General features: G+C 41.6%; 1 protein-coding gene across 1 annotated transcript; it reads right to left on the bottom strand.

Moving 5' to 3' along the window:
* Nucleotides 1–799: 799 nt before the first annotated feature.
* Nucleotides 800–25614, bottom strand: LOC136838856 (uncharacterized). Its single transcript, XM_067104511.1, has 2 exons — nt 25168–25614; nt 800–7061 (listed from the first exon to the last, which is right to left on the bottom strand). The coding sequence occupies exons 1-2, from the start codon at nt 25183–25185 to the stop codon at nt 4644–4646; spliced, it is 2436 nt and encodes an 811-aa protein (XP_066960612.1). The 5' UTR covers nt 25186–25614; the 3' UTR covers nt 800–4643.
* Between the last annotated feature and the right edge of the window lie 433 nt (nt 25615–26047).

Raw genomic sequence — 26047 nt, 5'->3', positions numbered from 1 at the left:
TGGTTGTATTACTTTTTAATTTCTTGCAGAAACAAAGTGATTAAATGGATTGAAGCAGCAGTCCGATTTATTGTGTTATAGAATGCCCATGTCGCATGATCATTTGTTGAACTCGTATAGAAAACAAACAAAATCATGCTGTTGAATATTTTTCTAGAGCTCTTAATGCCTGTGTTTAGGAGGCAGTTTTGTCATCAACTAAACAAAGGTTGAAAATGAGTAGTTTTTAACTCAATCTTACGCGGTATCTGTTGAGGAATGCACAGGCCTTCAACCTTTGGCTGACCCTGTGATTTTTTTTTTTTTTTTGCTGTATGGGGTTTATTATTTTAATTTTTTCAATATACGATAAGTTTTTTCGCCAATTATGCTGGTTGAAGAAGCCTTGCAACCAAAGATTGGTTTTGTTACATTTCTGTTTGCTAAACATCACAACTGTACATTTTATTTCATATAGGCCTATGATTTTTGTCATACATAATATAGGCTATACAGTAAGAATTAATTACTTTTTAAAATATATTTTTTCCACTCAGGGTTATCGTGTAAAGTGTGCGAGAATCTTCCAGCTGAGAAAATAATTCAGATATTTCTAATTGTAACTGTTCATTTTAATCATATTGTACCTTTGTCGTGACCTGTTTTTGTTGATACACAATTACACGTACTAGTTCTTCGTCACTGTAGAGTTTTTAATAGCAGATTATTTTATAAGTCCTTATCAGGAACACAACAAATCCAGAGGTATTTGTAGAAGTCCCCAAGGAAGGATACCATAAGGATTAACAGAAACACAGAATACACTTGATTTTTATTGCTTTCTCTTTTGACATTACTTACAGATATTTACATATAATAAATATATACACAAACTCTATATAAAATACGCTTCATTTGCTTCATAAAGCCATCTATGAAAACTGCCAAAAATGTCACCTTTAAAATTTTGTTTCTCGTGGAAAATATCTTTGGCTTCATTCTTCTCTGCTCAGCTTTATAGAACAAATTACTACAGTATAAGTACATCTTTTATTCATTTAAGGCTGCACAAAATAACTGCAGCTTCAGAACAAAAATGATATTTAGATTTATATTTTTTTAACTTTTTATGTTTCTTATATTTCATTACCATAACCATGTGGTCATCCTATAAATGAGTAGGATCACAGATAATTATGGGATGGTTCTAGGCGGTAAGGGGAAGGATAAGGCATTTTTATCCACAATGCACTCGACGGTCCCTAGCACCTTACCAGCCTTCCAAAACCCCTGTGGTAAGCAAGTGAAGTCTGTCGCTCGCTTCTTAGCCGAGAGGAGAAGAGGGCACCACCAGTGTCCATTACACACATACATACCACTGGTTCTCTAGCCTTTGAGCCTGTGGTCACGATGTCATTAGTATGACTTCTCCTGGGGAAAATATTTATTTAGATTCTACACCAGAGATCGCTTGGGGGGTTTTAGTCTTTGAAACTATCGTGAGGGAAAGTTTTTGTGAACTTTGTGCAGCTACTACGCGATACGGTTGCAAAAGGAGAGAGGGATAAACGCTAAGATTAAACCCGAGGTGACGGTAAAAGATGCGTGCGCTGGTATGATTATTACGGACGTGAAAGATTAACGGTTCAAGTGCGAAAGAATACATGTGAACGTTCTGAAAGAAAATGCCATTGGCCGCCTCTTGTACATTTGAATTTCCTCGAGGGTGTGTGTGTTGGGGGGGGGGGTTAATTTTGCCTCTTTCCTAATTGAAAATACTACTGACGAAGGCCCATGGGACGCCAGAACCACCGGCGGTGGCATGCCGTGTCCTGTGCTAATCAATACGGCGGGGAATTGAGGGAGGGGGATTTTAGAGGTTAGGGAGAGTAACGGGGATAGATATTAGTCCTCTACTCCTCTGCGTTTTTCCAACACCATTAAAAATCGAATAAATGCACTGAGCCCATTCGTGTTAGGTTTCTGGCGAGATAGTAACAGTAAACTGATGGGTATCTACTTGGAAAATCAGTTCTAATCTTGAGTTCAGTATTGACCGAATTCATTTTTCGCTGGATAATTCATCTTCAACACTAGGGTTCCAGGAAAATATAGTACATATCTTGTGCTTTCTTGAATTTTATAGAGTAATCATATCAAGTGAAGGTTGTGTTTTCCATTTTTCCCTGTTAACCATGCAAAGGGGCCTAAACTATTTTTCTTAGATTTATTACATTGCCAAACAGAAGGAAAACTTCCTCAAACCTCAGAGGATGAAAAGAGAGTTGACAAAACATGACCAATGTAACAGACACGCAATTTACAGTTACTATTTATTTCCTGTGTCACACAAAAGGCACGAAGTGCTCTATGACGGTTCGCCGTTTTAAAACCAAGACAACGGGCCAATTACTAAAGAATGACAATCTTCGAAAACGTGTTTTGATCATAAGTGCGTCTCATACTAATGACTCGTGTGTATTAAGTAATACACTTAACACTGGATTATAAACTCTATTGGTTCTGCTGATTCGTCTACAATAATCTGTACTTCTGAGCAATTGTATCACAAACAGTCAAAAAATTGAGAATTTCTGTAGAGCACAACCAAAAGTCATATATATATATTTATATGTATATATATAAATATCACTCAGCTTACACTCGAGGAATGATCCACAAGTGGTCACAGCCAATTTAAGTATTATTACATTATCTAATACCTAATAAACATTACTTTTAAGGCAGAGCCATTGTACTTGACACTTGTGCCACCTGTTTTGAACACTACAGATGTTCCCCCTTACACCCAACGGACTTCACTTGCTTCATTTTCGATGATTGACATGTGGCTTCTGTCGCATTAAACAAATTCAACGAAACTTTGACAGTGAGAATCCAATATGCCATGACAGGAGAAATGATGAGCAGCTAACAGCAATAACTTTGTGTGTGATTCTGATTTTGGAAAGTTAATTTTTTGTTGCTACAAGACTCGGCCACATCTTTGCTTCCTTGGTTGCTCACTTTCCCCTCCACACAAATTATAACAGGATTTAAGCCAGAGGAGACATAATTTTGAGGCACGCCTCTACTATATAAAATATATAAGAAAACAAGCTTTTACATATCTTGATAAAAAAAAATTGCACATTCAATCGAATGTTTTTATCAAGATTGAACAAACACTCACATAGGTTATCCAAGGCTAAAATAATATTTCATGAGAATTAAAGAAAACGAAAAAAAAAACACAGGAAGACATATAAGAGCCTATATATGAAATAATCAAGACTTGGAGTGCAATTCACAAGGAAGGGAAAAGTACTCAGAAGAGCCCATAAAATACATACACTTTTTTGTAGCTACAGAAAAAAAATGCTTTGCACTTTGCTCCTTCATCATGTCTGCACTGCTGTCAATGGCGATCACCACGACTAGAATCAATGAGTCATTCTAAGAAACATCACCAGAGATCATTGTAACAATCTGGGCTTCAAAAAATTGTCAAAACCAGTTTGCAATATGACAACTAATTTTTTTCATAGTGATTACACTAATCACTGTATTTCCAGATGACTTCTGGGTATATGCATCTTTACAAGTAAAAAGCATTCCCCTGGTCTCACTGACAGTGTCTGAATACAAGGTGTCTGCAGACATGGAAATCAGATTTTTCACATGGCCACAACTGCTGTTCAGTGTAGGAAAATACTTAAAATATTAATTTTGTTATTTGTTTCTATAAATAACTGGTGTGGACAATCTGCTGTACCCATTTGCACCAACAAAAAATTAGGAGACCTTAATTGACATTGGTGACGTGTTTAGACCCCAAACACATATTCTGGGGTAGACACTTTTAGCTTCCTGGCTGAACTCACTTGGACGTGGCCACAGGATGGCTGCAGGTGTCATACAAAGGAGGAGTTTAGTTTGAACTTGTAGGTGACCCAGAGCAGTCAATGCAACTAATTCTTGGCTTACTCTACATATATATATATATATATCAGTACAGAATAAAATATTTGTAAATACTGAAAAGATACTGGGCACAACCGCACATCAGAAAAAAATATAAAAAAATTAACAGTTCTGAATTATATATTTAAAACTGAATATAAGCACCTTTTTCCTACTAAAATACTCAATAAAATTCACTTTACAATAAGCATAAAAAATATTTGGCAAATTATATAAAACTCTGGTACGGAACCTTTATATATTGCCACTGTTTTATCAGTAAGAAAGTAATGTTATGCAGGTACACTTTGTAACATTATGAAGGGATGCCATGATCTGTCCCAGGAGGCATGTGATGGTAAATATGACAATTATTTAACTAGATACTGTAAAGTGTAATTAATTTGTCTGCAAAGGGGTGTCAGAAAAACACTAGCCTCTTGTTCTGTTGTGATGCCGCTTGAGTGAGTTGCTTTTTGCCCGGTATTTGTGGTACAGATTGATTAGCATCCTTGGGACAAAGGACATGACTGGCAAAACGCCCTAAGGACTTCATTGCTAGCCATGCATTGAGCAATGTCTGGTTGTCCACAAATGCACTGGATTGCGATGTACTCTTATTGCCCGCACAGCGGCAAACAAACATTAACACCGATTCCTTTGGAATGAAATAATAGCAGTTATCTAAACTACACTAAATGCTAAGAACCAACTAATACATTAATTATAGAATCAAGGTCCTCGTTCGTTTCTAGTCTTTTTGAGGCCTCTGGGAAAGATTTGAGCACATCATCTGCACTTAGAGATGGTAATTTCCATGGAGGTCCATCATCAGTACGACTGTAGTCCATATCTGAGCTACTCTCACCACCCCAGTCACCATATTCATTGTTGTTCATTGAATCTAAATCTGTCTGAGATGAAAGGCTGAGAACTGAGCACCAATTGATGGCATCTGTCCTTTCCTCAGGTGGCAGAGCAGGTGGTCTGGTTGAAGGTAATGAAGGAGGATCTTCAGTCTCGGCTTCTGTGTCTGCCTCAGTTGAAGGCCCTTGTCCACTACTGTCTGTATGAGAATTACTTGGAGGTAAAGACTGATACTGTCGAAGATGTGCATTTTCTCTGCTATCAAAAGTTGTGGGATGATCTGCTGGTAGGTACTGAGAAGTTGGGTACTGTACAGTGGGAGAAGCAGTGGTGTAATGAGTCACAGAAGGTGGCGGTGTGGAAGGCGTGGACGGAGGCAGTGACACTGGTGCTGCAAGGGGAGATCCCACTAGAGGGGCATGCATGGGAGGTAATGGTCCCTCTGTTGGTGTTGGAGATGGAGTGGGAGAGGACGGCATGGGCTCAGGGCATGTCTGAACTCCTTGATTAGGAGCTGCCCCTTGCAAATGAGGATTTGCAGTATGAGCATGTGAATGTGCTAATAATGAAGCTACACTAACACCTTCAGCTTCTAGTTCACGCTCTATATGCCTTAAGGTATTGCAGATAAGTACAGAGCGATGAAGGCTGGGCTCTGGAAATTGCCGAAATCTGTTTAGTTTGTACATGGACACATTGAGCACTGACAGTCGCTGCTGATGATAACAGTTTGGTCGTGCAGCTCCTTGAGTAGGGTCACAGTAAGGAGACATACATCTTGGAGGACCACGAGATGGAGGCATTGTACCCCCTCTTGCACCTGTGTATCCATTTGAACCATATCCATAGCCACACCCTGTTTCATTTTCAAAATTGCCATAACCCTCAGATGCAGGATAAACGTTGTATGGGTTAGGGCTGTAACTTTGGCGTGAGTTAAAGTAACTTGTGGGTTGACCATAAGTGCTGCTGTTGCTAGGACTGGTACAGGTTTGATTGTATGATTGAGAAGGATAACTTGATGGAGAAGTGGTGTAATTCCCGCAGTCATTAGAATAGGTGTGGGTATAAGGAGAGGCACTACCTAGTTCTAAATAAGACTTTCCATTCTCATCACACTGAATCGATTGGTTAGCACTAGGTTTACTAGGCGAAATTTCCATGTACTTGTTAGTGTTAGGTTGAGATCCATCATAGAAATTGCAGCTTCCCCAAGCTGGAGTAACAGGCCTTGAAGGATAAGACTCCGGGGGGTAAGGATAAGAATGGGGGTCATATGATGGTGTTGTAAGTGTTCCCTGGTAAGCACTTGTAACAACTGTCCCTGTTTGAGCTGCTGTTACTGTTGTAACACTTCCATCACTCACCATGGAGACTGTTGGTACCCTTTCCTCATTGTTACTTGCAGTGCTGGTGGTGGTAGTCATGGTAGTGACTGTACTGGAGGTAATGGTAGAGGCTATGAATGGTGACGTTAGACTGCTCAAAGGAAGTGGGGACACTGCAACTGGCGTAGCAGTGTTGGAGATGGAGAAAGTAGTTGGGATAGAGGTGCTCTGAACTGTTGGAGACAATGGTGGCGATGGCAGAAGGGAAGATTCGCTGCTGGCCGAGAGGGTAGTGGAAGGATGAGGCAGTACTCTGGAGAGTGACAGTTGGAGGGACGTGGAGGCCGCAGTGGTGGTGGTGGTGGTGGTTGTGGAGCATGAGGATGAAACGAATGACAGACACTGGGACGATAACGAAGGAGAGAGCGAAGAGGAAGAAACGGAAGGCTCAACTGATGATATCACTCGACTGGTACTTTCCACTTCATCATCAGAAGAATTGTCTATTGAATTGCTATCAATGAATCCTGAGTCTTTGTCTTCCTCATCGTCAATGAAATCTTCGTGTTCATCGTCCATGGATTCGTCTTCTGAATCGGTAAAAACACTGGTAGAGTCTACTTGCACACAAAGTGAGGAGGTCGTCTCAAACGAAGTGGTCGAGTCACTGTGCTCTTGGCAGAGCAACTCGCTGGTGGAGACCTCGCTTGTATTGCTCTCCACAGAGGTGGAGGTCAGCTCGCACTCGAGGGCCGGTGTAGAAGCGTGGGCGTGGGTGAGGGCGGGGTGGTGTAAGACGTCCTCAGCACAGAGGGCGTGGGGTGGCGATGTACAGATCACCTTGGCTGGTACGGCGTCAGCGCCTTCTTCGCCAGACCACCGCCGCTTGCCGCTCGCTCGAGGAAGCCCCATTGTCGAGTGCCCCTGTTAAGTAAAAGGGAAATCCATTAATATATGACAGTGAGAAGTAATAGTACATTTTAATATAGTTCGTATTACAACTGATGCATTTTAATTAAGGTAATAAAGTACATTTTAAAATCGTTTAAAATTAAAACTAAATCTTTGATTTCATTCAAGCCTATGGATATTACACACAGGCTTCAAGTACGAATATAATTACAGTACATATTCTGAACTGCCCGGATACTTTTGCATGGAACATATGGTTAAATTCATCTCCCCTAAACTTTACCTGGTGATTCACGTTTTTAATTTATACTTCACGTTGAATCCATTATACTGTATATAAAAACAAGCTGGAATCAGCAACATCTTGAAATCCCTTTTTGGACGTGTCAGAGAAAATTTATTTTGTATTATGTATGTTTATGTGTATGAAATACTGGTGCCGCGGATTTATGTCCGAAATTTCACACTTAAGATTTAGCAAGATACACACCAAGACGCACGTGTGTGTGTGTGTGATTTATATATGATATATATATATATATATATATATATATATATATATATATATATATATATATATATATATATATATATATATATATACACACACAGTATATATATGAGGTGCAATGAAACCGTACTAATACTTCGACCTTGTAACTTGAATGACAAAAGTCGGAGTTGATAATGTAACAATTTTTCTGTTGAATTTATGTATTATGCTAAAGACTTGATCATCATTAAATACATGCGCAAAACATACAGATGATTATATACAATGATGAAAACCCTGGTCAGAGTATATAAAGTGAAGTGAACGTAGCGCTGTGCGTGGTGGGAGAGCGAAGTAGGTAAAGAGGGCGGGCTGGCACTTCGTTCGAGTTTACCAGTGAGACTTGGCTTCGGCTTAACATCGCAAAATTTTTTTTCCGGCGCATTGCTTTCGGCGTGTTTTTTCGGAATTCATGTTTAAGGAAGAAAGTTAAATGACGCTGACAAATGGGCAAAATTAACATTAAGATACTTATGCGTGATAAGAACAGAAACAGAGGAATCGAATGCGAGCCGTAAAAGAGCTAGTGTTGGTGGTGCTATCCTTGGTTTGGTGCTGCTGGCTGGCGCAACTCAGACCTCGCACCACTGCCTGTCTCTAACTCAACCTGTCGCGTTCTAACTATTGCTTCTATTATTTTACAGGAACAATGTGTGCAACCCTCGATTTTCACAAATGTATTTGCTAACCCTCTCCGAAGCTATCTTACTGAATGCAAAGAAATAGTAGAAATCCATCTTATAAGGGCACAGTTACAGTAGAGAATGACCTGTTTAAAACTTATATTTAAACACACTAGCACGACACATACAGAGAGAGAGAGAGAGAGAGAGAGAGAGAGAGAGAGAGAGAGAGAGAGAGAGAATGTGTTGTAACCTTCGTCGATTACTGCGAAGTGCGTTCTAGTAATGAAATGGGGAGGGGAGTCAACGTAGACTTCAACGCAAACGTTACTGGTGAGTTCCTTACATTTAACTACAGTCACACTTTCGAAGTTTTGTGAATTTGTCTCTTTAAGCCCTTACGATATGCTTTTGTTATTCAAATTTGCATACTTTGTATTTTAATGTAATATCAGTATCAACGTGGTCAATTAAAATATGTAGATGAAATATTTCAACCACGGAGTTTTCCAACAAACTTAATTAACTCATGGTTTTCTGTATTGAAGAAAGCTGAACAATTTGATTAGTCTGTAATACAATATGGCTAAGATGCGCCAAATGTTATTTTTTTTATTTCGCTTCAGATTAAACATTAATGCTTGTTCTCCGTTTCATTAGGAAATAAAAAAATTAAATGGCCTTTAGCAAAGAGGACTTACATCTACCGAATTAAATTCTTTTGTCTCAAAAGAATTTATCTTCTTAAAAGGATATTAATCAGAATTTATTGAATGTTATAACTTTGCTGTTGAATCCTGTGCAGGAATAATAATAATAATAATAATAATAATAATAATAATAATAATAATAATAAACCCTTGGGTCGGGTCCCAGCGGTCTTTCCAGCCGTTCATGGGCGACGGCAAAAGGCGTCTGTCTACCCGCCCACGTCCTTGGTGACGCTTGGCTCTGTTACCTGGGGTTCCTTCTCCTCCTCCTCTTCCCCCAATCACAGCTGCCATTCTCAGTTAAAATGATTAACCGTTGGTTTAAAGTTTACGAAGATTTAAAAACATACGATAATAAATAAGATTACGCAGAGCAATTTCTTCTCCTCGTATAAGAGTATATTATTTCATAATGACAATATTTGAAAAATCTTTTCTCTCTCTCTCTCTCTCTCTCTCTCTCTCTCTCTCTATATATATATATATATATATATATATATATATATATATATATATATATATATATATATATATATATATGATATATATAGCCTATACTGTTTCTTCAGTTGCTTTGCTACTGAATCTTAAAAGTCATTCGTCATACGTGATGAATACTCAAGCTTTTACCAATTTTAAATTTTTTAAAGATTCCTCACGAGTCTATGGGGGCCAAGAGTATAAGCAAACTTTAGTTGAGAGGTCAAGGTCGACACCGATAAACTTTCAGTCTAAAATGTCTACTGCAGAGAATTTTCGTCTTACCCGCTGACCGCGCCGCGTTGCAATCTATGCATCTGTCGACATCTAAAGACTCAATATTTTCGTGAGGAAATGTTTTACCGGGACACGTGTTTGGAGTTACCGCCTCTGCTCGGGTTTGAAATCGTAACCCCTTCAGAAATCTCTTTTTAAAGAAAATGGGATCAGTTTAGTATGTAGGACTCGGAGGAAAATTAAGACTGCCTAACGAAAAATTTTCTCCTTTGCTGGAGGTCATTTTTATTAATATTCAAACCATGCTTATATTTTGACGAATCTGCAATATGCAGACGTAGACAGAATTTCTAGGTCGATAAACCTTGGGCAATGTTGTCTAAGTAGTGGCACATTACCATGGCAACGAGGTAAATAAGTGGTATTTTCTAGTCGAGTGGCTGATGGTTGGGTTCGTGTGTGCGCATGCGCCCGTGAGTGGAGGAGCGACGACAACACCACCACCACCATCACCGCCGCCGCCGCCGCCACCACCACCACCACCACCAACCTCCCTCGAGCTCACGCTATAGCCTTCACTCTCTTTCCAACAGCAAACAAGAGTTGCCGTATCTTTCTTTTTCTTCCTTATTTCCCCAAAACTTTGTTAGCGTTCTTTTTATAAATTTCGGGAAACGTTCCTGCTTTTCAGTCTGGACACACGAACAGACCTAACAATAACATACAACGTTCAAAATCTCTGTTTGGAACTGCGCCAGTCTTTGGTGCCCGAGGGTTGAGTGTCGATAAGGGCGTAGGTTGTTGGGTGGTTGAAGCGGGAAAGAACCCTACGAGCACCCAGCACCATCATTCTGTCTTGTGTAAGATCGCACCAACGCACCACAGCCTTCATTAGCTCTTCTCCGACGAAGCTACGGCTGTTCTGTACAACTTGGATTTAAGTATATCAGCATAATAAAACGAGTTTAAATTATTTTGTTTTTCATGGTGACAAATGGTAAAAGAACCATGACTAATGATCAGATAACATTTAGTGTTGAACATCAACACTAGGTGCCAACCCAAAGGGGTGGCACTCAAGGGGACATTGTGGGTGGAAAGGGCAGGGGCGTGCTGCTCTAAGACGACAACGAAGCTTTGGAGAGCAGAAGTTTAGGTTAGATGTAGTGCTTCTGCCTCCCTCCCTCTTGCAGTGACGTAACAGGTGGACATAAGGTCTCTCTCTAACTTCAGCCTAAGATTTGCCGTGTAGTAGTGAGAGAAGCGAAGGCGGCTGACAATGACCGCACATGCTGGCCTCTTCTTGCCACCTGTTGGCGCTCTCAACAAACGTTACTCGGACAACAAATCGACTCTCCACTTGACAATAAAACACGCCTTCAACGCCAAACGTTTCCCTCCTCTTCCCTCTCCCCAGTCCCTCCCACAAGGAAGGCCATGAAGCAAAGTTTTTAGCTTCAAACTCGGATTTCCTACCCGCTGAAATTGGCCAACCGTATTATTTAATTGGGCATTATTTATTAAAGAAATATTTAAAAAAAAATATGTGCGATGGAAAACCCAAGTCCCAATCGTTTTAAAAAGAACTTTTTAAGGGGAAAACTGTGCAATAATTAAAAAGGGATACGAAGAGAATGAGAGAAAGCTTAACGTCATATAGATTGCGTTCAATTTTGTTTCTTTTTCATTCTGCATCGAATTTTCTTTGTTTTGATTCCTCATATTTCTCGACGGTATTTTCTTGTTTTCCTCTGAGCTCTGTTTGTTAGACTTGGTTGTAGCGCCCCCGCATCACCCTGCTGCAGCGATATCGGCCTCTATGTACCTCCAACCAAGGGGAGACTTTGGCTTGCCTCCCGGATGTTTTGTCCGACCCACGTAGCAACCACCCAACTCCGTTATTCCAATTTGGACTGTGAGTCAGCCGCGCGTGAGGGCTGAACTCCCGTCCCATTGGTTAACTTATTGTTCGACCAACGACAGAAGGGCCTCGCATTAAGGTCGAAACGCACCATTTTAAGTCTAGCGGCACACGGCAGTAAGGGTTTGAATCCTTCGCCACTGACATGCGCTCAATGCCTGAGGGAACTCAACCAACATGGCCGCGCTACGTTCGCCCGTCTGATTCAGCGCTACAAGGGCGATATTGGAAGTGGAGTCAGCCTTGAGAGGCGGCGGGAGGGAGGGGAGAGGGAGAGGGCGAGGGGGGAAAAAGAGAGAGAGAGAGAGAGAGAGAGAGAGAGAGAGAGAGAGAGAGAGGTCGCTAAGGGAGGGGGAGGGTTGTAAAGAGGGAGAACCAACGGTGACTGGCCGTGGTGGAGGGAGAGTTGCTGGTAAAACCTTCCTTCGGTGCGAGTTGGTAGAGGGCGAGATTCGCCTGTACCGCTAGTCATATGTTAGTAGCTAAAGACTTGATGGGGCGGTTGTAAATTCTATCGCGTCGTACATAGGAGCGAGTTTAGCGTGCTTGCGCACCCGACCTAAACTTGCTTCATAAGCACCTGGCTCAGACGAGAACCACCTCAGTGTACGGTTAGCGTAGGAGCGAGAATGGCCTAACAAGTTTCATGGTATTTGCGGGTTGAACAGGGCTCCGGCGAGGCCACGTCGTCGAGCCTCAATGTTCCTCTCTCGCAGCTGTGGACCAACTGGCCCTGCAGCCGCTCACCGTCAATTTCTACCGGCGACGGTTTCAAGATATGTTCGGATGCGTGCACACAGAAGAAGCGTTTCTCAAAACACTTCTAAATGACATGCCATGAGTCACAGAACGTCAACATGTTCTCTCCTCCCTCGCGTAGGTTATTTTATACAGGAGGTTGCGTATTCATGGAAATCTTCGTAAGAGTTCTTTTTCATACAGGGAACACCAGATACCGGGCCACGTATATCGGTAACAATATTCATCGTTAATAAATTGTGTAAATTTATATATATATATATATATATATATATATATATATATATATATATATATATATAGAAATCATCAACACACAATCATATATAACAGAAATAAATTTCTGACTCAGTCGTATAAGCCCCTCTTTCTCACATTGTGACTTCTGACTGGCGCAAAAAGTAAATACGGATACGAATTTTAAACAGAATTGAACAGTCAGAATTTTAGTTGTAACGAATATTTTACCAATAAGAAAGGTAGACTTTTTCATTGTAAATTTCATCTCAAGTCCCTTCAAAGGCGAGGTTCCTGCTACGGCAGTTCCCTGTAGACTTCCCTGTAAAAGTCTCATGGGAACACGGAAAGAAACTCCTATGGATTACCCATGGGCCATTTGAATTCTATAATGCCAGCACAAGCAAAGATGTAGGGGAACCAGGGTGGGTGTTCCATGTGCTTTTAGGGCAATTCTAAGTTATATTATATATATATATATATATATATATATATATATATATATATGTATATGTATATGTATATGTATATATATATATAGTGTATTACTTAGTCTACAAAGTGAGGAGAAAATTATAAGCCTGGATATGAGGGGGCATTGAAACAACGTTGAAGCATTTAATATCTGTGGGCCTTATCATATCTTGGAGCGATAAGAAATCCTTAGACTCCACACACTAAAAAAAAAAAAAAAAAAACCGTCCTTTTCCAAGAGTTACAGATTTTTTTTCTTTGTAAAATAAGATAGTAAGCGTAACTTTATTTGAGCATGTTGATGAATTTGTTTTTAAAAGGAAACATTGGATGCTGATAAATAATGGATTTACAACAAATTAGTTCAAATTTGAAACGGGTTACTATAACTGTGCGGCGGAACTTTTGAAGTTTTGGATTTAAGGTATGAAATTTTAACTAGAGTTGTATTTTTAATCTAACACAGAGATCAAGTGATTATTACGGCCCCACCAACTGTTAAAAGTTAACTTGTCTACAGAATTCTGCTGAAGACAATATTTTAAGCCTACAATTGCAAACCCGCGTTTGCCAACTGTCAGGAGTGCGTGCAATCACCAGCTGGCACATTACAGCTGGGATTGAAAAGACACTTCCCAACCACACCCTCCAACAGTTTGATTTTAAGAGTCGGTCCTTAGGACACTGAAGTACAAATAATGACTGCAATTATCTGTGCAATACTGATTACAGGTTAGGAACGTTTAAAAATGTTTGCTTTGATTTGAACCAATAGCAGCGAATGTTTGTAAGAGATAGCAACACCAACCAAAAAGCTACAGTTCCCGTTGCATCATCAAAAAGAGTTTGAAGCGGCCGAAGTGTGAGTGAGAGCGTCTGGCAATCCAAAATCGCAGGATATCTGCATCAGCAAATCCATGAATGATAGTAGTACACGCACACACACATACCATGCAACAAGTTTCAGATTCATTCTCTCTCTCTCTCTCTCTCTCTCTCTCTCTCTCTCTCTCTCTCAAGACGAAGTGGAACGGAACGGAAAAACGTCACAGGACTCCAGGGCCAAACCCATGGGCAGGAAATACCACACACTCGCTCTCCCCTCCCTCCAAAACGCACTCCCCAGTCCCCCTCCCACTCGGCTCCCGTCCCTCTCTTTCTCTGGCTCATTCTCTTGGGTCTCGGTCCCGTCCCAACCCATTCCCGTCCTCTTCCACCCCACATCATGGGTTTACTCAATTCCTCTCTCCCTCTCTACAAACGCATATATTTGAGTTCTTTCTCTCTCTCTCTCTCTCTCTCTCTCTCTCTCTATATATGTATATGTATATATATATATATATATGTATATATATATATATAAACTATATTACGGTTCTTCACTTTAATATAGATAGACTTCTGGCGGAAAAGCATACATACTTTTAAAAACATTCTTTCATAAATTTCGGAATTTTCAAACCATAATATTCCCATGAAAGTCTTTCTCTTTCTCTTCCCGCGCCCCTGTGTTCTCTGTTTATTCCCTCTCAGTCTCCCTCAGTACCCGACCCCATCATCCTGCCCAACAGCGGCCCTGACCCCCAAGAGCCCCCAACTCTCAAAAACCCGCCGCCCGTCCGTCCCTCCCTCGTTCCCTATACTTCGCGCTCTCTCATGCTGAAGATGGGAAGTACCGGAGGGGAGGGGAGGGGCGGGGAGCGGGGAAGAGGGACACCTACGCATCGTTTTTGATTGAAGAAGAAAAAGATCGTCAGCGAGTAAAGGAAATATGGAGATCGTCTCCCTAGATTTCCTTTGCTGTGACGTAACCCCACGTGAAAAGAGTTTGGGTTTGAAGTTTCCATTTCTCTCCAACTTGCAATAAGCCCCCGTAGTAGTAGTTTGAGCTATCAGTCCAATTGTAAGCAGACTTCCTTTTCCTAATTTAGACTTGCTCCATTTTGCCCATTATTTCAGTAAAACAGAACTCACTTGTAAAGAAAAGTCGGCATTAAGTTGTTGATGTAAAAGTGTCTCTCACTACGAAATATCAATAAACTAAGACTAGACAGCAAAAAAAAAAAAAAAAAAAAAAAGTCTCGTAGCGTGCGAAATATAAACCTATAGAAAATGAAATGTTTCTAACATGAAGAAAACAGAAGGTAGCCGGGAAAGTGCTGTAAAGGCATTGCATGGAAAATTTGTCCACCTGTTGTGGTTAGAGCGATTAACGTCAATTAGCAAGAGCCCTCTCCATCGTGAGATCCTATAAGGTAAGGCTGAATCTGCCGAAAAGCCTTGATGCATAGATTACAAGCTTAAGGTACGTTTAAGGATCGCCACTGGCCTAAGAACGGACATCCTTCACGCAAGGGGACAGGCAAAAGGATGGGTAGCAATCTTACTTTTTTTTTTTATTTCATCGTGGGACACTGTGTTGTTCTGAACTACAAAGAGCAATAAATCTCTAAGGCGTTTCAATAACGGAAAATATCGTTGGACCATGTAGTCGTATTATTATATATATTAAAAATAATCACCAGTCGTAAAGATTCATGAATACAGTGTATTTGTGCTTATAGTGTAACAACAATACCGAATACATGAAACAAGTTTTCCTCATTAATTGATCAAATGGATATATTATTAACTTATAACCATATTCGTTCATCATTAGCTTGCGGCTCCTTGTTGTCTCCTACCTGTTTCTACAAAATTATGTTTTAAAGAATTTTATAGATGTGCAGCACTGTCGTTTGCTCCCTCGATTAATACCTATGTTTAACAGGACTTTGGGCCTCCCTCCCTCTACAAGACTTGAAGGTAAATACTTTTCCTGAAACTTTAGGCTCCCTTCTACTTTTCAACAAAACTTTAGGGCTCCTTCATACACGCGTCTGCCAGACTTTTACTACAACTTGCGTTGCCGAGGCAGTCATGGGTTAGTCCACCGGTGGGTGAGGGTGAGATGAACTGGAGACGGAGGGAAGACCTCCACCCTTCAGCTCTACCCCAGCTAAAGCCACCCTTCACTTTAGCCTCCCCTTCATAAGTCTCTCTCTCTCTCTCTCTCTCTCTTCCCATACACGTGCTGCTCGCGTACTATCAACGATTTTTCTTACTCCCCTGTTCAATAGACGTAAGTGTGCAGAAAGGAGAAAATAGTTATCAAATTCCTCTCTGGCCTCTTTCTTAGGGACTTATGTTTGAAAAGAAACTTTCGGAACAATTTCTGCAAATTCTGGAAGAGAAACATATAATTCTCAGACATCCTCCTCCTCTCCCATTCATTGAGAGAGAGAGAGAGAGAGAGAGAGAGAGAGAGAGAGAGAGAGAGAGAGAGAGAGAGAGAGAGACTTGAACTGAAAGCATGAAGATTCCTTAATTTAACTGAATAAAGGCACTTACATTGTTCCTCCTTTGAGTTATAGGTCAAAAGGTTTGCCCTTATTTTACGTTGCTTTACAATGAAAGACATAATGGTTTATTGAGACGACATGAATAAATACTTCGTTAAAATTGAATATTGTACGTTAATATTTTAGTTGCCGATCTCTCTCTCTCTCTCTCTCTCTCTCTCTCTCTCTCTCTCTCTCTCTCTCTCTCTCCCCGCCGAGAGAAGGGGAATCTCCATTTGAGGGGAGCAGAAGGAAGGGGAGGAATAATGATACCATTTAGGGGAAGAACAAGATGTAGGGGAAGAATAATGGGGAGGAGAGGGGAAGACAAAAACAGTGGGAATAAGTAAAGAAAAAAAAATACTCAAGAGGGTAAATGGTATTAAATTGTTCTATATAATCATAATAATGATTATTGTTCTTATAATGATCATTATTATTGTAAGCCGAACAGCCGTAATTTTTTGTTCAGTAAGACTCTAGTATAAGTCAAGGAGGAAGTCGCATATTTAAGTGTAGGTGCAGAAAATTTTTTCTTGGAAAACTAACGAGCGAAGAAACTCATGATTTTATCTATGCTTTGAGACTGCGACAGACTACCGTTAAACTGAGGGACGCAAGCTGGAACACAAGTGGAAGCAGCGAGAGCGCATCGGGATTGTCTCGAGATGCCCATAAGGATGAAAGGGCAGTCCTGCAATCTCTTTGACCTGATCCCGTCGGATGTTGGCGTCGGCGGGACGGTCTTTCGAGGGGAGGACTTGGCGACAGAGTCGTGGCGCCACGCTATACATAGTCCCAGTGCCGGGGCCCTTGGCTAACACCTACCTACCTCCTCCTCTTACTTCTCCAACTCGTTCCTTTTTCTCCTTCAGCTATACCTTTACACCTTTACATACGGCCTCAACTGGATTTCATTTTTTGAGTACAGTGTCGTTTTTATATTACCTTTTAATCTGCATAACTTGATGCAATGCCCATCAGTCCACACGGTATTAATCGGCACTCTATAACAGGGCTCCTTCGCCTGATTTGCCCTTCCTTACATGCATTGTTGACTGGTAATCATGATGTCATCATCCCGTCAATTCGTAGGCAGGCAAGACTTCTGAAGAGTGACACAAGGGAAAGGCGCACAGCACACTTGTTAGAGCACAGATGGCTAAAGGGAAGTCATTGTGCATGTGTTACAGATGATAAGACGCCATCAGGATGCTATTGCAGGGAGAGAGAGAGAGAGAGACGATGGGACGGGAAAAGTAACTCCCTTGTTCTTACGCAGGTGCAGGTGCGGTGTCACACTTAAGGAGACTTTGTTTAGGGAGTGGGTAGTAAGGAGGAGGAGGAGGAGGAGGTGGAAGAGGAGGGCAGACATTCCTCCTCCACCAATACCTCCTGTTATCCCAGATGGCAGATGTTCTTTCACCATCGTCGGAGGGACAGGTCTTGCACGGTCTCAGGGAGTGGCATACAATTCCGCAGCCCCTGAAGGAGAACAGCGCGAGCGTTTTCAAAAGTAAATGTCTCTGGGGCCGATGGCTCGAGTAGCTAGCTACGAAGCCCTGAAGAGCTTCTTGCATTTGCCATTGTTCGTTTCATTATGGCTCATATATTCGTTCGCCCTCCTGAAGACCCGGAGAAGATTTTGGAGTAATAGTTACTGGAGCTGTAGAGCGTGGAACTTGGTTTTTCATGCCTTGCTCATCAGCAAGGCCATTAACGTTATCACAACTTGAAGTCAAATGCTAATGGAGAACATCTGACAGTGGCCAAAGGGAGGTGGCTGAGGATACGGCGGGACTCCTGCTGCTGCTGCCGCTGCTGCAGGTACAGGTGTGTCTGTGTAGCAGGGGCAGCAGCAGCAGCAGCAGCAGCAGAGAGAAAGAGAGAAGAGACTCGGGGTTGTTGGGTGGTGTGTGTGTATGTGCGCGCTAGTGTGTATACGTGTGCGTGTGTGCGCGCTTGGAGGCCGAGAGAGCCAGCCGCACGCTGGCTCGATCGATGTTTCCCTAGCGTCGACAACGACGTTGCTCGCTGTGTCGATGATCCACACCACTATCGCTACCAACTTCTGTCTGCCACGGGAGGCGACCACCATCAGTTTCTATGCCCTTCTATCCAATCGGGAAGCGTTCTTGTCGGGGACTTTTCCTGTAAACATTCTTCTTCCATTTGCGACGTGGTGCCATTAGCAATTAAAAGGTGTCAGAGAAAGAAAGGATTCAAATCTTATGTGGGCCGAGGGACGGAGGGGGGAGGGAGGGAGAGAGGAGAGAAGAGAGAATCAACGCGCAACGCTCTTCTAGACGCCAAAACTTCTTGAGACCAACCCCTACAGCTGGCTCTCCTGCCGAGGACCAGTTCGGGAGTTCCGGTGAGACGAAGAGGAGAGAGAGAGAGAGAGAGAGAGAGAGAGAGAGAGAGAGAGAGAGAGAGAGAGAGAGAGAGAACCCAGCAGCTGAAGTTGAGGTCACCAAGACCCCGAAACAAAGACACGCGCAACAGCAACAGCAGAAGCAGCAGCTGCTAGTTGAGCGGACGAACACCTTGCCGGCACCTCCCCTCCTTCCAAACCCACCTACCCCACACACCTGCGGTCATTAGGGAGACCCGCCCCAAGCCCCTCCTTATGCCCAGGCGGAGCTAAGTCCTTATTTAAAGTTCCAAGTCTTTCTATCTTTATGTCGTGGGCTTCGTGAAAATGATGTATGTACTTTGTAGAGTAAGTTTAGCGTTTATTATCAAGTTTTCTACTGGGACGCAAAGTTGCTAGTAGTCGCAGCTACCTCTTCCCCCTTTCTCAGCGATTGTTCCTCCTCCTCCTCCGCCTTCAGTACTGCAATTGCAAGAACATTCCCACACCTGGTGTCAACCGGGATCCCTGACCCAGCAGAGAGGAAGTTGGTAGAAATCTTGAATCACTTTCAATGCGCGTAATCTGCTCTCAGCTGTTGCATTTATATGCGTAAGCCTTCCCAGTCTAGCTACTTTTTTCTTCTTTCTCCGTGGCTCCTTACGCTGGAAATTTGTAGCAGTCTTACTGTGACACTTGGAAGAGCCGGGTGGGCTACATTATTTATTCTTGCCCGTCTTATATATACAGTTACACGTTATTGTTGCATTTCTTATCCTTTCTTATCGTGTTATGTTAAACACTGTGACGACGAAAGTCAGCAATTGAACATTGCAAAAGCTAAATCTAAAATACCCCATTATTTCAATTTCCCTACATTTGTGTACTTGGATTTCTCTTTCTCCCCAGTCATAATTATACATAACTATTAATTCTCTAACAGTTACACTGCAATTGCAAAATCTAAGAATAAAGAGAGAGAGAGAGAGAGAGAGAGAGAGAGAGAGAGATAAAAGAAAAAAGAAAAGAGAGAGTGGAGAAAGTGGGGGTGGGTGAGTGTGGGGCCGATGTCCGCTCCGATCTGCTGGAGTGTTTGTGGGGAATGGGGATTGTTGGGGCCCCGCTGCAGAAGGTTTCCTGTGAACTCATAGAGCGGGTCTTATCTGGAGAGTGGCAATCGAAGTCTTGACACGGATATCAAGCAAATCAAGTGATGACTACTAAAGTTAAAAAGCCTAGCTTTAGGCACGTGGTCATTATATGACGAAAACAGCACACGGAAAATCAAGTTTCCTCCACTAGGTTGAGAACAATTTTTGCGAAGCTCAGCATGGAAATGGCAGCACTAATGTATAAAGAAATTTAAAGATAAAGTAAGCCCAAGGTTGGCCCGATGATCACCAGAAGCCAGTTTAGAGGGACGTTTAACTAGTCGTCAAGTGCATAGGAGACATTTTGAAATGGTGGAGGACGAAGTGGTTACTAGTAGCTAGAGATAGTGACTACCGTGCCGAAGTTCCCGACACGCTACACCAATCGCCAGGAGAGAGAGAGAGAGAGAGAGAGAGAGAGAGAGAGAGAGAGAGAGAGAGAGAGAGAGAGAGAGAGGCGTCGCCGCTCGCTCCAGCACTATTATATCTTGCGCCCAGCCGTGACCAGCACCACTACCATCACAAACCATGAGGGCTCCTCCTCTACGCCATGGGAAGGTTGGTAAAAGATATGAAAAGAATATTATTGTATTGAGACCTTTTCCTTCCAGAAGCCACCTTCAGACAATGAGACAGCATGCTAATGGTCTGCGAAACCGTAACTTAACAACTGGAAACAATAATTAAAAAAAAAAATGCATTTTACCTTAAAAAATGCGATCTTGCTATGTATAAATTCAAGAGCAAAGAGATCGACAGGTATGCTGTTTGCTTTTCATAATGTTATTCTTCGTTTCTTTTAGACGACAAATGCCAGAGAACTCTTAATTACAGAATGAGTTTACTTCCAGAAGGCTGCCAAACTTAGAAGAAAAAAATCTTAAACTAAAGAAAAATGGCTATTTGAAATCTTCATGTCAACACAAGTCGTATAGGAATTAGTTGTTAACTGATAATCAAGGAAAGTTCTAATGTTGAGCGAGCGTCATATCCGATACCTTAGGGTCCAGGACCTCGGTGCCACTGCAGCAAAGATAAGAGGATGCCGAGGCATAGGGAGGAGAGGCAGACAATCAGTTTTGGCCCATCGTGGACAGGACGACGACCACCGGTGGTACTCCTACTGCTATACTACACAGCCCCTTCCTTCACATCATCAGTCACACTCATCCCGTACACCATTGTGACGTCATGGATCAGTGCTGACGTCACATCTGACGCAACGTCCCTCTACCTACCTCCTCAATAGCCTGCATATAATCATATAAGCAACGTTTGCCCGCAAAAACACGTGTGGCCGCAATATCGGCCAAACGTCAGACTCATTTTTTTAAACGTTCATTCCATCAGCTGGTGGAAGAGGTTTTCAAAGGCAATCAATTTTCGCTGCTATGATGATTTTACGGTAACATAATTAGGCGGTCGTAATAATAATTACTGTACAATTATAAATAAGATGTTAAAGGATATATGAAAAGTTTGACACGACGAATGACTGAGTGAAGGAAATGCCCGCCGTCTCGCTCGGCAAGAAAGCTCGGGTGTTCTCCTTTCTCGCTTCTTCAGGGTGTCTGACCGGTGAAACGAAGCAGCATCACCAGCCACCCAGCCGGGAGTGGTGGAGGAGGACCCGCAGCCTCCGTTTCACGACGGGTCGAGCATTTGTGTGAACATGAGCGTCCAAGAAAGCAAAGCTGAGAAGTGTTCCTAGACTCGAATATTGACCACCCGTTTTCTCTTGAGGCCCAAAGACGTTGCAATCTCTCTCTCTCTCTCTCTCTCTCTCTCTCTCTCTCTCTCTCTCTCTCTCTCTCTCTCTCTGAAAACCACGTGGAACACATTCTCTTTCTTCAAGAAACCACGTGTACCTCTTTTACATAAACAATAGTACACGGCAACCTCCATTCCACACACCAAAGTATTTACCGAGCGGACTGTTCTGAATTTAAACGTTTAGCAAATTCTTTTACTACTGAAGTTAGATACTATGGTCTTTCGATGTACTCTATTTTATTTGATGGTCATCTCTCTTTAGACGTACTTTTTTCCCCAGCATCATTTTCAATATAATAGTTGGTGTAACTTTCTAGGATACATTTTAATTTTACTAGACCATTCGTGTTTCAGTTTTTCGAGGAGTGTAATGTGCGATTTAACCTTTTCACTGAAACTATTTGGAATCCTGCCATTACTGGATGCCCGTGGATATTTAGCAAAGGACAGAGGGTTAAGTGATACCCAAACATTCTCGGGGATGACCGCCCGTTCTGCTTAGTTTTCCACCGACTGAAGAAGGGTACGCAAGATAGGGGGACCATCCTCATTCTCCCCTTTCCTTGTTGGCTATATACCACACCGCCCCTACGCCAAGTTTTAGGAGGGAAACACAAATGAGACTTGTCAGTCACTGCGGGATGCTGCTTTCGTGCAGTCGATCGCTTCAGAGAGAGAGAGAGAGAGAGAGAGAGAGAGAGAGAGAGAGAGAGAGAGAGAGAGAGAGAGAGACCCAAAAAGGATATTGTGCCCTGTTTGGCACCGCATAATTGAACCTGTCCCGTTGGCTCCCAGGAGGTTTGGCATTTTGGGTTATGCAATAGTTTTCAGTTTCCAAAACAGAGAACGCACAGATTTTCCACTGGTTCGTTTTCCATGCGTGTTGTCTTTGCTTTGTTATGCTCTGCATAATATATACAGTATGTGGAAGTTGCCGGGTTAGTGTCCACGAAATTTCGCATGCGCTTGTCAACCCATATCGGAACAGATATGGTGGGATTACGTATTTGTTGTCTACGCATGTATGTGTGTGTGTGTGTGTGTGTGTGTGTGTGTGAGTGCGCGCGCGCGTGTGTATGTATGTAGGGGGCGCGCGCGCGCGCGCGATTTTGAGGGAGGGCGGTAGAATGTCCGTGTATGTGTGAATGTTACTATCCACACTCAAAAATATGTGTACGCTGACTAACTTGGTGAACTAATATTGCAAGGATGATCTAGCATTTAAATTTAAGAGAATACTGCGCGGGCATGCGCAATATACTCACCCTATCTATCAGTGGAATGCAATGAAATGCCAATTAAAAATTCCATACCAGGTAGATGGTCGTGAGTCACAGTTGTTGCGAAGCCATTATACGGACCAATTCGGTTAACACCGAAAGAGAGTGAGGAAAAGTTTCTCGTGCAGAACTGAGGTTTTGGGAAAACAGGACCTAGCTCTTCAGCAACGGCATAACGTACGTGTGTGTGTGTGTGTGTGTGTGTGTGTGTGTGTGTGTGTGTGTGTGTGTGTGTGTGTGTGTGTGTGTGTGTGTGACACGGGACAGGCATCCCAAGGCATTTTCTGGGCCATGTCCGAGAGCACGAAAGATGAAAAAGAATGTGCAATTTGGTAAGCAGTAGTTCTGAGAGATGTTGATGGCCAGTTCTATAAGTACATATTACAGACAAGGTAAACTGAAAATGAAAACTAACACGGAGACGGAGGGGCTAGCTAGCATAGGTGCATAGGTAAAACATAACGACAGCAACGGCCCAGGTACTAAAAATCGGTTTACACTAGGGAAACTTTCCTATGCCATCATCACCTAAGACAATCATTTGTTATGTGAAAAAAAAAACAATGGACCAATCCATATAATTTTCAATTGAAAAATTATTAAAATTCGAAGGTTTCTACTGGATTCAAAATTTGAATATGTTAAAAAATATTTTTATACGTCATTAGGTTGCTAATTGTTCAGTAGGGACTTAAAAGCGAGTGAGATACGTGTAATAACCCAGGACATGTAGTACAGTATTAACATTATAATTATGTATTATACATATATATGTATTATATATATGTATATATATATAATATATATATAGTCTCTGTCTGTCTGTCTGTCTGTCTGTCTGTCTGTCTGTCTGTCCAGCGACTGTTGTGTTTATTCTCTGGTGCCAGCCATTATAGGGAACGGCTTGATGTTGGATATTTTATATATGTATATATAGGTATGTCTATGTATATATGTGTATGTATATATAAAATTATATAATATATACATATAAGCATATTACACAAATATATAAGCAACCCATGCCATATAAGTGGGTGAAGCACAGATACCCCATGTCATATAGCCTAAGTGGGTGAAGCACAGATACCAAGTTAATAATATTGGAATGATACGTCTTTACGGACCAGAACCAGACTGTGGTTCCATATGCCGAAAAAATATATACTAATAATATTGGGCACAAAATCATTCAACAAAAAAGTTTTTGTTAATTGTTGGCATTTATCAATTGGCTGTCATAAGTTTAAAAAAAAAAATTCAAAACTGAACAAAGAAAACCTGGTCCTCATGTTATTAATTTACAGTAATCAATAATTGGATTAATAATATAATAACGATAAAAAAAAGCAAGCGACGTTTTCCTTCAAATGGTATCCAGCCTCTGCCCTGCACGTCAACAAACCCCTGAGACGAGGCCATAAAAATTAGCGTGAAATATTTCAGTCCAGCCCTTTCATGTAGGGTTCCCGTTTTCTCTCTACACACCTGGTACTCTTCTAAACTTCAGATCCATCACTCCCGCTAAAATTACGCACATTTCGGCAATATTCCTTGGCATTTCTTAAAACAAATCAGCCTACGGAGTCTTGTTTAATTTAACGGACATGGAAAACACTCACTCCTAACCCAACCTTTCTGCAACCGTCGCTACACACAAGTAAATAAAGATACCAAGCACACATCAAGTTTTGATGTCTTTCACTAGGCTATATAAGAAAAATCGAATGACACAAATAAATTAAATAGCCTACAGGCTACTATCCGTTCCGTTTATGCAGGAACCTTATTAACATACCTCACGTAACCACATATCACTCAAAAACATTTCACTTCATCACACACCAATCATTTATCCAGTTTATTCGGCAAATAGCTTATATGCACACCCACCATTTATTGATGATAAAATCACACTTCATAGTCTTTGCTAGTTAACTGTTTCTGCGAGTTGTGAAACTTTGTTTTGTCTGTAAGTTGTGAGAGTAAAAGCCTGTCATTTTTTCAGATTCATAAAGCTTTGCACACCATGAAAATAAATATAATTTACGGTATTCATTGAAACATTATTAAATTTGGTTTTCATTTTCCTTCATACAGTGTTGAGTAAACATAGTTTAATATGACAACAAGACTTCGTCACCTACTAGTCAAAGCCAAGAATATCCGTAATTCCACGAAACCTACCTTATTCTGCACTGACATTTCAGCTCACATGATGCTCAAGGTGTCGGTGTGACGATCTCATGGTTAAATACTCTCAAGAATGTCTTGAACACAGAAGTCCAATAGTGATGACAGAAAACACAGGCACACACAAATTCTCTCACTGATCAACGTCGCGCACCAGCTGGGGTCGCTCTGAGAGTCCCAACTTCTACAAAGTCCATACACCGCTCGCCTATTGGAGTAGCGAAGACCGCTAATGTTAGCGCACGTTGGTTTGAGTTTGCTGTTAGTTAGATCCATTCGGTATTTTTCTTATCTAGTGAACTACAGCTGCTCTCAAATGACTTTTTCATATTGATTTAACGGTCTAACTAATTAATTCTACCAAGTATATGATAGTGCTATTACGAGCATCTTTTGCTCTCTTATGATTACTGTATAGCAGGATGTTGGCGAGCAAACCCGTGTGTACATAGGTACGTTCACAATGACGACATGGCATGACGTAGAGAGTCGGACAAAGCGGTGCTGTTATTGCTCTCCTCCCAAGCTACTCTCAACCTACGCTACTAACAACGGAGCTTGTAGCGAGTTAAAACACATATAAACTGCAAAATAAATTAGTTGTATGTTTCATACGAAACTCTGAAACAACGAAGGAAATGCAAAAAAACCGTTTAATAAAAGTTCTACGGCTGAATTATGCAACCTGATTCTAACAAAGGACGCCCTTTAATTATCAATACTTCGTCATTGCTAATATGGAATTTTCCCTGTAATTGTTCACATGGCTGGCTGCTGGGGATTTTAGGTCTTGAGATTTTCTAGTGTTAGTATGATTGTTAGCATAATTTTCAACGAAACTAACCCAGACTGTTTTTGGAATACTAGTTAGCTT

Source organism: Macrobrachium rosenbergii, chromosome 5, assembly GCF_040412425.1.
Source record: "Macrobrachium rosenbergii isolate ZJJX-2024 chromosome 5, ASM4041242v1, whole genome shotgun sequence".
NCBI lineage: Eukaryota > Metazoa > Arthropoda > Malacostraca > Decapoda > Palaemonidae > Macrobrachium > Macrobrachium rosenbergii.
The sequence above is the reverse complement of the archived record's forward strand: the minus strand, read 5'-3'. Positions and strand labels throughout refer to the sequence as shown.